Raw genomic sequence first — 12,500 nt, forward strand, 5'->3', positions numbered from 1 at the left:
TACAGAATTGTAGGGTGGACAATAACAATCCATATTTTCGATGTTCTTAGGCGACCCATGGCAAATGGTCAATCGACCCCCAAAGGGGTCGCGACCCACAGGTTGAGAACCCCTGACATAGAGTCTATTTTAGAAAATAAGAAATGAGACTAATATTTTTGATGTCTGTCTGTCTGGTAAAAAGTTTGACACGTTTTTTCTCCCACACCCAATCTCGGATCCAGCTGACATTTCGCACAATTATTTCTTTCACCTGACAACACAAGAATCACTATATATATATATATATATATATATATATATATATATATATATATATATATATATATATATATATATATATATATATAAATTAACCAATTATTTAATTAAACTATTGGTAATTAATTATTTTGTTTGGTATCTTGAACAACGGAAAGAAATTGTACAAGACTGATAAGGTGGTATAAGTTGAATTAATCCCTTTCATACTTTGTAGAGAGGAAAGTTTGAAATTAAATATAGATATTTATAAAACCTTTTTTTTATAATCAATTCCCTGGTTAGTGGATTGGCTTGAGATAGATGGGAAGTATTCAAAGTATACAGCCGAGGAGTTTGAATTCAGAACTATGAGGTTGTTTGTGCTACTAAGACACGAGCTCTTAGTCCGGTGTCTCTTTCAACATGTTTCATTTACAATTTCTGTCCTCTTTACCTCAATATGAACTATTAGAATATTTTTTTGTAACTAAAAGGAGGACAAATTTTGTCATCAGTGGTTCTATAACAAAAGCCCTAGTACTTTATTAGTGAACTAATTGCATCGTTTTTAATGCATTTAAAAATACATAAAAATACAGATTTAGGTTCTTACACTATATCAGAGCATAGGTGCTTAACGTGCACCCAAAATTGCACTACATAGCGTGCACCCAAAATTGCACTAGATAACGTGCACCCAAAAAATTGCACTAGATAAAGTGCACCCTAAATTGCACTAGATAACGTGCACCCTAAATTGCACTAGATAACGTGTACCCAAAAAAATGCACTAGATAACGTGCACCCTAAATTGCACTAGATAACGTGCACCCTAAATTGCACTAGATAACGTGCACCCTAAATTGCACTAGATAACGTGCGCACAAAATTGCAATAGATAGCGTGCACCCAAAAAATTGCACTAGATAAAGTGCACCCTAAATTGCACTAGATAACGTGCACCCTAAATTGCACTAGATAACATGCACCCAAAAAAATGCACTAGATAACGTGCACCCAAAAAATTGCACTAGATAAAGTGCACCCTAAATTGCACTAGATAACGTGCACCCTAAATTGCACTAGATAACGTGCACCCAAATAATTGCACTAGATAACGTGCCCCAAAAAAATTGCACTAGATAACGTGCACCCAAATAATTGCACTAGATAACGTGCACCCAAAAAAATTGCACTAGATAACGTGCACCCTAAATGGCACTAGATAACGTGCACCCTAAATTGCACTAGATAGCGTGCACCAAAAAAAATTGCACTAGATAACGTGCACCCAAAAATTGCACTAGATAGTGTGCACTCAAAAAATTGCACTAGATAACGTGCACCCAAAAAAATTGCATTAGATAATGTGCACCAAAAAATTGCTCTAGATAACGTGCACCCAAAATTGCACTAGATAACGTGCACCCAAAATTGCACTAGATAAAGTGCGCACAAAATTGCACTACATAGCGTGCACCCTAAATTGCACTAGATAGCGTGCACTTTAAATTGCACTACATAGCGTGGACCCTAAATGGCACTAGATAGCATGCACCCTAAATTGCACTAGATAACGTGCACCCAAAATTGCACTAGATAACCTGCACCCAAAATTGCACTAGATAACGTGCACCCAAAATTGCACTATATAGCGTGCACACAAAATTGCACTACATAGTGTGCACCCTAAATTGCACTAGATAGCGTGCACCCTTAATTGCACTAGATAGCGTTCACCCTAAATTGCACTAGATAGCGTGCACCCAAAATTGCACTAGATAGCGTGCACCCTAAATTGCACTAGATCTCGAGTACAAAAAAGTGCACTTAATAACGCACACCAAAAGTGGTCAGTCATTACGAATGACAGGTAAATATGAAAGCTTTATTGAAATATGATGTGCAGTTGTAAATTAATAATAAGGCTTGTCTTAAAGTACAAAGATTAACAAGGAGTGCAGTATTTCCCGTGGCTACGCAGCCCCAGCTGTGACCTACATATTTTGCCACAACCATTGTAAATTAGAGAACCAACAAGTACCTTTAAGAAAGAAACAAATCACCTCTTGTCCCTAATCTACGGATTCGAACTCTTGTACGTTGAAGATTTACCTCAACCACGAAGTAATGTCATTGATTATACGCACTTTGAGAACGCAAAAATACTCGGGATCAAGGCAAGTTCAAGGCCAAGAGTTAGGATTGACATTATACAAGCAACAGGATTTGCACCTAGCAACAGACTGTGTGCTTCCGCGTGTCCACCCCCCCCCCCCCCCTGTGAAATCGAAAAGATAAATACGCGCGAACTACTTACCTATAGTTCCAAATAAACAGAAGAAACTCAAGACAACACACACAAAGATACGGTCTGCTCCGATCTCTTCTGTCGCTGACGTCGCGTTCATCATGATGGACTATCTCTGGAAAGATTAGAAATGACAAGACGATGCATTATTTATTGTTGGTTTCAAATGTTTTTTCCTTTCAAACATTTTCTTTCAAATGCTTTTTTATATTTCAAATGTTTTTCTTTCAATATATATATATTGTGGCTGATTGGTAAAGCGTTTGGCTACCGAACTGGGGTCCGGGGTTCGAATCCTGGTGAGGGCTGGGATTTTTAACTTCAGGATCTTCGGGCGCCTCTGAGTCCACCCAGCTCTAATGGGTACCTGACATTAGTTGGGGAAATGTAAAGGCGGTTGGTCGTTGTGCTGGCCACATGACACCCTCGTTAACCGTAGGCCACAGAATCAGATGACCTTTACATCATCTGCCCTATAGACCACAAGGTCTGAAAGGGGAACTTTACTTACTTTACTATATATATATATATATATATATATTTTTTTTTTTTTTCCTTTAATTCTTTTTTAAAGCACTAGATCTAGATAATAGTCACTCACCAGTTCTAAGTATAGACAACGGTGAATCATTAATTAGGTCTAACCGTTATTTTAATTATCGTGCACATATGCATCACTAACCAAAGTATATGTTCGCCATATTGCCTGCTTCATCCTATCTTCTCTATCTAATTATTACCCAACGACGTTTCTTTGTATTAGCTCTTAGCACTATAAAGTAAACAGTTACAAGAGCTTCTAGATCTTTTAAATATCTAAATGCGTCCAAGCACGAAGCATCTGTGAAACAGGCGTCGTCAAATCCACGCATTCCCATGCATTCCTAGTCCCTGTCTCAGAAAAAAGACAAATTAGAATCAGCCATAAATCTCAACTCTACACATGTCCGTAATGTAACATTAAGTCCTTGCTCTTTGAGCAGACGATTTTTTCACCCAGTCCGGTCTAGCTCAAAGACAGAGATCAAAATAATCTTCCAAACTACTTTCGGCCTGTAGTCCAGAACTTTACGGCCCAATAAATTCACTTTGGCGGGTTATTTACGATCCATTCTTCGGTCTCTTCGTCCTTTTTTTTTTTTTTTTTTTTAAACTTCTGCTCTTACTGATTCGCTCCCTTGGATAGCTAAGGGAGACTACTAAGACATAAAACGACTAAACTACTACTATCCACTACTTTAGTATTTAGGAAAAAGGATGCAGACGAGAATGTTTCACGTCACAAATGACCTAATTTGTTTCATACAAGATTTTGAATAAGCAGATGCGAAACATTTGTTACAAAGCTGAAAGTAATGAACTCTGGCTGTCTGGTAAAAAGTTTGAACACGTTATTTCTCACACATTCATTCTCGGATGAAAGTGAAACTTCACACAATTATACATATAGTACATAATAAAACAAAAATTTTAAACAATTAGTCGACTAATTATTGGTTATTATTTTGATTGATATCGAAAAAGGGAAATTAATCCTTCAATATTCAGAGATATGGCTAAATATGTGGGGTTTCCCCCCCCCCCTTAGACAACTGAACACGTTATTTCCCGTACACCCATTCTCGGTTCAATCTGAAACTTTGTACACTTTTTCATTGTACCTAGCAATAAATAAATTTATTAAACGATTAGTCAATTAATTATTGGTAATTATTTTGTTTGATATCGGAAAAGAGAAATAAATTCTTCATTATTGAGATATATAGTTGTAGATGTGGAATTCTTCTCTTAGGATAAGCTTTATATTTATATGTGTAAAAGTTTTTCTTTTTTTTTTTTTTGTAAATGTGTTAGATACTTCAGCAGGGCTCACTATTTACGGGGCCTAATATTTATGCTCCTTAAAATAAACCTAGCGCCCCCCCCTTCTCAATTAAAGGTTCCTCCAATATCAACTATTAGAATTGGAATACTTTTTTTTTTTCAGTTGCCATTTTTTTTCACTGTTAAACATGTTTGGGTGTTTGTGTCGAGTGGTTCCCCTTGGTCCACACATCCAATGATGCCATCAATATTTCTTATGTCCGCCTTACACATCATTTACATTCCGAGTATCCTAGTCATACATCCAGTACACATCATTTACATTTCGAGTATCCTAGTCATACATCCAGTGCACATCATTTACATTCCGAGTATCCTAGTCATACATCCAGTACACATCATTTACATTTCGAGTATCCTAGTCATACATCCAGTACACATCATTTACATTTCGAGTATCCTAGTCATACATCCAGTACACATCATTTACATTTCGAGTATCCTAGTCATACATCCAGTACACATCATTTACATTTCGAGTATCCTAGTCATACATCCAGTGCACATCATTTACATTTCGAGTATCCTAGTCATACATCCAGTGCACATCATTTACATTTCGAGTATCCTAGTCATACATCCAGTACACATCATTTACATTTCGAGTATCCTAGTCATACATCCAGTGCACATCATTTACATTCCGAGTATCCTAGTCATACATCCAGTACACATCATTTACATTTCGAGTATCCTAGTCATACATCCAGTACACATCATTTGCTATTCGAGTATCCTAGTCATACATCCAGTACACATCATTTACATTTCGAGTATCCTAGTCATACATCCAGTACACATCATTTACATTTCGAGTATCCTAGTCATACATCCAGTGCACATCATTTACATTTCGAGTATCCTAGTCATACATCCAGTGCACATCATTTACATTTCGAGTATCCTAGTCATACATCCAGTGCACATCATTTACATTTCGAGTATCCTAGTCATACATCCAGTGCACATCATTTACATTTCGAGTATCCTAGTCATACATCCAGTGCACATCATTTACATTTCGAGTATCCTAGTCATACATCCAGTGCACATCATTTACATTTCGAGTATCCTAGTCATACATCCAGTGCACATCTTTAATGGCAGTTACGGAGCAGGGAAAAGGCTTCTTAATTTCTACCAGAATGTAATCTGTTTATGGCATTGTACTTAGAAGGAAGAACCCGAGATGATATCAATGCGCCTCAATCTTAAGCAAGATGAAAAGGAAGTGATACTTGCGGATGAAAAACTGTTCATGACATGCGCTTCGGACAGTAGTCACGATAGGACCGGGTTCGAAACCTTTCCGCTGCCATTCTCTGCTGTCTTGCAGGAGGTTTTGAGTTAGGTTGAATCATCGCGAACCCTTTAGTTAACTCCATCGTGAACCGTACTTTTAACTGTATTGTGAATCCCAAGGTCTCGAAGCAATTTAAGGTTGTTAATGTTGAATAATAAAAAAAGAAAATGAATAAAGAATTTAAAAAATAGGATTTAGATAAAAGCGGAACAAGAAATAAACACACAAACAAATATCAAACACGATGAAAGCTGTAATTTGTGTGCAACATTGGATAAGTGGATTTGAAACGGTCTTCTGGTTTGTTGCAATTTACACCGGAAATGTGGTACTTGCCAACTTAAAGTGGGACATTGAATCGAAAAACTGTCTAGGTTCAGACACAAAGCTATGTAACGCCAAATCAAACGGTTGACTCAACAAGCACGCGCTGCAGTTCTGCACCGCTGAGCACCAGACATGAAGATTTATACAGCGCCATAGCATGGGTCCATCCCACAATGTCGACACTATCCACACTGTCAATCGAAAGTTCAGTTTCTTGTTCTAGTTCATATTTTAGTTCCTTGTTCTAGTTCATATTTCAGTTTCTTGTTCTAGTTCATATTTTAGTTTCTTGTTCTAGTTCATATTTCAGTTTCTTGTTCTAGTTCATATTTTAGTTCCTTGTTCTAGTTCATATTTTAGTTCCTTGTTCTAGTTCATATTTTAGTTTCTTGTTCTAGTTCATGTTCTAGTTCCTTGTTCTAGTTCATATTTTAGTTTCTTGTTCTAGTTCATATTTCAGTTTCTTGTTCTAGTTCATATTTTAGTTTCTTGTTCTAGTTCATATTTCAGTTTCTTGTTCTAGTTCATATTCTAGTTCATATTCTAGTTCATATTCTAGTTCATATTCTAGTTCCTTGTTCTAGTTCATATTTTAGTTTCTTGTTCTAGTTCATATTTTAGTCTCTTGTTCTAGTTCATATTTTAGTTCCTTTTTCTAGTTCATATTTTAGTTTCTTGTTCTAGTTCATATTTTAGTTTCTTGTTCTAGTTCATATTTTAGTTCCTTGTTCTAGTTCATATTTTAGTTTCTTGTTCTAGTTCATATTTTAGTTTCTTGCTATAGTTCATATTTCAGTTTCTTGTTCTAGTTCATATTTTAGTTTCTTGTTCTAGTTCATATTTTAGTTTCTTGCTATAGTTCATATTTAAGTTTCTTGTTCTAGTTCATATTTTAGTTTCTTGTTCTAGTTCATATTTCAGTTTCTTGTTCTAGTTCATATTTTAGTTTTTTGTTCTAGTTCACATTCTAGTTTCTTGTTCTAGTTCATATTTTAGTTTCTTGTTCTAGTTCATATTTTAGTTCCTTTTTCTAATTCATATTTTAGTTTCTTGTTCTAGTTCATATTCTAGTTTCTTGTTGTAGTTCATATTCTAGTTCATATTCTAGTTCATGTTCTAGTTCCTTGTTCTATTTCATATTTTAGTTTCTTGTTCTAGTTCATATTTTAGTTTCTTGTTCTAGTTCATATTCTAGTTCATATTTCAGTTTCTCGTTCTTGTTCATATTTTAGATTCTTGTTCTAGTTCATATTTTAGTTCCTTGTTCTAGTTCATATTTTAGTTTCTTGTTCTAGTTCATATATTAGTTGCTTGTTCTAGTTCATATTTTAGATCCTTGTTCTAGTTCATATTCTAGTTCATATTTTAGTTTCTTGTTCTAGTTCATATTCTAGTTTCTTGTTCTAGTTTATATTTTAGTTCCTTGTTCTAGTTCATATTTTAGTTTCTTGTTCTAGTTCATATTCTAGTTCATATTTTAGTTCCTTGTTCTAGTTCATATTTTAGTTTCTTGTTCTAGTTCATATTTTAGTTTCTTGTTCTATTTCATATTTTAGTTTCTTGTTCTAGTTCATATTCTAGTTCATATTTCAGTTTCTCGTTCTAGTTCATATTTTATTAGATTCTTGTTCTAGTTCATATTTTAGTTCCTTGTTCTAGTTCATATTTTAGTTTCTTGTTCTAGTTCATATTTTAGTTTCTTGTTCTAGTTCATATTCTAGTTCATATTCTAGTTCATATTTTAGTTTCTTGTTCTAGTTCATATTCTAGTTTCTTGTTCTAGTTTATATTTTAGTTCCTTGTTCTAGTTCATATTTTAGTTGCTTGTTCTAGTTCATATTTTAGTTCCTTGTTCTAGTCCATATTTTAGTTCCTTGTTCTAGTTCATATTTTAGTTCCTTGTTCTAGTTCATATTTTAGTTCCTTGTTCTAGTTCATATTTTAGTTCCTTGTTCTAGTTCATATTTTAGTTCCTTGTTCTAGTTCATATTCTAGTTTCTTGTTCTAGTTCATATTCTATATCGGAAATAGCAATGCTTTACATAGACATTGACTTGGACCTCTTCCAGGCAGAACGGTTTGTTCAAGCAGGCTTACACGCCTAGAGTTCGAAGAGCTCTTCGGCATACCTAGGGTCCTACTGAAAGCGTCACCTTCACTGACGTCATGTGTGGGATTGTAGTTTTATCCTTTCTCTGTGTATTTTGAAGCATCTTTCCCTTACACATTAAAAACATGCCAGTGATGTCGCCACACTTAACAAGCTTAGGAAACACAACAACAAATGTAGCTCAAAACGAGACTTAATCTTTGTCAGACAGACATCAGTCTCAATGAAATGAAAGGGACGAAACTCCCGCATCTGACGAATTATGATTTATGATGTTCAGCTCATGTAATTCTCAAAACAACCAGATCACAGCATTGCTTTCGTGATCTCACAAAATGTCAAAGTTAATCCCCCTCCCCCTTTTTTTTTTGCAGACGATAATTAGTTTATCTATACTGGACATATCAACATTCTTTATCCTAACCCGCTTCGTTCATATTTTTTCCCCACTAGTTTTCTCCCCCTCATAAACTTGACACTAAGATGATATTTGTATGTCATCTTCACATTTCGTTTCGTTAAAAACCTTGGCAGTTTTTTATCTCATCCATCATCGGGAATTCACGATTCTATAATTATTTTATTCTTTCTGTCATTCTCCTCATCTCGCGTCTGCTAAGTTTCCCGCCGATAAAGTGCCGACATATTTGGAGTTGAACATAGATACGCCATTTTGTCGAGTCAAACGTTTGACCTCCGAGTGGTGGAAAAAAAAATCACAGAGAAGCGATGTATTAGTTTCGGAGATAAAGAGTTTTCTGTCAAATGTAAACAATTTTAAGTTTTGTGATCAAACACTTGATTAAATTATTCGAACAGACGACAGTGCTAATCACAGAACAAGGGAAGTCAATCTGTCTTCAACATGCTAAACGAAAAAAAAAAGAATTTTTTAGCAAATTGTGATCAAACAAAATTATCTGAAGCAGAAAAAAAAAATGTTTAAAAGAAAAGAATAAATCACTTCAACAAAAGTCGGTTGTTGGTGGTGCCACCATGACATGGAATAGGCTGCATGCACCAGCCAGGAAAACAGTATTATACAACATACCATTTTTTTAAAACGGACGAAGATATATAAGAAGTGAAATAGTATTGATAACAAAAATACAGGTTTGTGTATACTGTCTGACTTAGTGTCCTCTCGAGAGGACCATCCATTTCAGACTGACTGGCTGCCATCCCCCCCCCTCCCCCGGGCTTTCACCACGAAAATGAAAGTGTGTTGTGAAAATGGGTTTACCCGTTAAGCCTATTAATTCATATCAAATATACAATACTGTGAGAACGGGTCTACCCGATTTGTTAAAAAAGTTTCGTTCTTTAATAGAGATAAATTTAGCTTTTTTTATTTTTGGAGCCCCCCCCCCTCCCCGGTTGTGGGAGGGACGTGAAACATAAACTACTGTCTCCGCCATGATCTTAGGAACATTTATGCCATGTTTTATCAAGATAGGTCAAACGGTTTTGATTTCTATGCTGGACATACATACATGCACCTTACTTTATGCTTTATTTATTATGTAATCATAAATCTTGGTATTTACATTACAGACAGTATAATGAAATCAATAAATATATATATACTGTCCATCGTGGTTCAATGATGCCCACTTTCATCACCCAAGAGGCTAAAGCAGCGGTTCTCAACCTTTTAAGCTCGGCGACCCCTTTTACAATCCCCCACTCTGCCGCGACCCCCCCCCAAACACACACATACAGAAATAGAAGAGTAGACAATAACAATCCATATTTTCGATGGTCTTAGGCGACCCCTGGCAAATGGTCAATCGACCCCCAAAGGGGTCGCGATCCACAGGTTGAGAACCCCTGGGCTAAAGGCTTCGGACTGCGGCTTTGTGCCTATGCCTAGAATCTCTTTGAGTGGTAGGCCCGCCCATTCTTTTATGTTGTCCTCCCAACGCTTTCTCTGTCTGCCTCTTCTTCTTTTTGATCTTCCTGCAGGTGTTACCTTTCACTTGTATTAAGTGTCCTTTCAGCTAGTTCAATCATTTCTTTCTACAAGTAATAAAATAAAAAAATCTTGCGAACTCTAGAATATGCAAAGTTCATTCTGTTTTAATGGCCGACGATGAACAATCGTCTTTGGGCCCAACTTTCCGCAACTAATGTCAGGTATCGAGTTGGGTGGACTCATGGGCGTCCTAAAAATCCCCAAATCAAAATCCTAATTTATTTTGATTCGAACCCCATAACCGTCGGTTCGGAAAAAAAATGATATGAATTTGATACATTTTAATACTTACGGTCAACATTTTTCCCTTTTAGGGCGCCTGAGAATCATGGACCAGGGCGCAATGAACCCCTTCGCTATTGGTTTCTAGGCCACTTTTTCATTATACTGTCTGTAATGTGAATACCAAGATTTAAAATTGAAAAAAAAAAAAGGCTGGAAAAGCTTCCTGAATTGTATGGTGGAAAGTTCTAGTAAGCCTATTCCTTACACGGACATGGCCCTAATCCAGCGTTTCCCAAACTTTTTCCTTAAAGGAACACTACGCACATTCGGAGTATTTAGCGGAACACTTTTGCTTATTTTTTTAAGGAAGATAAATTCACTTAGTGGGCTACTAGTTATTTATTCTAGTAGTTTGGGGAACACCTATTCAGGCCTCGTACAGCACTAGGCTTCCGCAGAACACAGTTTGGGAACCACTGCCATAATCTTTCCCCTCATTCCTATGTGTATCTTTTCATATGGAAAGCAGGCAGTCCAATCTTATTTCATCTTTACAAATCATGCTCTTATCTACTGGGACCAATCACAATGTTTCCCTTGCAATTTGTTGGACTGGATACGATTTTGAAAAAACAAATGTTATGAAAAAAAATCGAGTTAAAATATTATTGCAAGATTTAGCAATCGATTTTTTTTTTGTGTTTGTGTATTTGGCTTGGAATATAATCATAATATAATATAATGTAAATGTAATCATATGTTATTTTATAAAAACAAGCAAAATTAAAAATATGTGAAAATGTGACAAAGCCTATATAATGAAAAGCACCGCACAATCACTTATATATCAATACTAGGATAATAATAATAATAGGATCTAATGGTTTTCGATCTGAAGGTACATTCGAAACATGGAAAAATAAAACAATAGACCGTTGGAGATGGGTCAGTTTGAATGACCATGATATGGGGAGATAGTTTATTGGTAAGGATGCTAATGCCGGAGGCGAGTCTTACACCCAGTCCGCACCTGTTCAGAAGAATCGGGATTTTAAATACAAATTAGTAAGTACCGCAATAAAGTGGCTTCTTTTTAGTCACTAAAGAATAATGATAGGAATGCTTTTTTTTTTTAGCGCGTGGTTCTCGATTTGACTCAGACAGGGCTAACACACACGCACACACACTCTTCACAAAGTGAGCGTGCTTAGCCAGCGTCCATTTCAACGCTGGCCCTAGACTAAAAATTCAATCTAGACGCCCCAGTAACGTGGGGGTTAAATTATTGGCTACTCCTGAACTCGTCAAGTCTCCACTACCAAGGCTCTCGGTTTCTCAGTCAGCGGGGCAGACTTATGTATATTGTCCATCAGGTTTTGTTAGTTAAACCGTCTCAGTACCAACTGAATGTAATGCAAGCCGAGCGCTAGAACGTAATCTTCGAGCCATTAAATGTGTTAACTCTTTCTCTCCGTAATTATTTACCACATTCTGGTGGAATCAACGCTGGTATCGTCAGTTCGGAGAGAAAGAGTTTAATGCAATCTCGTTGGGTTGTAGCACCAGGCAGCTAGTCCAACTAAACCATCATAGACGTATTATATTTAAAATGCCGAATTTGAATAAAACGTGAACAAAGGTTCTTTTTTTTTTAACAAAACTGAATGTGACTGTTATTAACTGAGTATATACACAGCTTTCAACTGCATTTTCGGTGTATGTTGTCCTGTCTTGGCTAGGATCTTATGTGCTGTGCAAATCCAAAACTATTTCGCCCAACCGGTCTAAACTAGCCACAGGACATTACAATTAGCAAGACAGACGTACTCAAGACTCCTTACTACTTTAACTGATGTATTTATTCACAAATGGGATGTCTGTCTTGTCTGTCTCGTCTGTCTCGTCTACTTGTCCGTCTTATCACTATTAAAACTTCTCTAAGCTCTAGCCATCTTGTTCTTCATCTTCGCCTATTCTGCCATGTCATTCGTCTGTTTGACTACGTCACTACTTTTACCGTAGCTAAAAAAAACAATACACAATATATTTACTTTACAAAAACTAACATAATCTCTAAACTCTAATCTAGGTCACTACAGCGTAGTGAAACAATTGAATTAAG

General features: G+C 36.1%; 1 protein-coding gene across 1 annotated transcript in view; it reads right to left on the reverse strand.

Annotated features, from left to right (window-relative positions):
• The window catches only part of LOC106065153 (octopamine receptor Oamb-like), a 171,550-nt gene that overhangs the window by 16,425 nt on the left and 142,625 nt on the right, over positions 1-12,500 (reverse strand). The window contains exon 3 of the mRNA XM_056009059.1: positions 2,564-2,669. Coding sequence (XP_055865034.1) covers positions 2,564-2,657 — 94 coding nt within the window. The 5' untranslated portion in view covers positions 2,658-2,669. The remainder of the gene's footprint in view (positions 1-2,563; positions 2,670-12,500) is intronic.

Source organism: Biomphalaria glabrata, chromosome 13, assembly GCF_947242115.1.
Source record: "Biomphalaria glabrata chromosome 13, xgBioGlab47.1, whole genome shotgun sequence".
Classification (NCBI taxonomy): domain Eukaryota; kingdom Metazoa; phylum Mollusca; class Gastropoda; family Planorbidae; genus Biomphalaria; species Biomphalaria glabrata.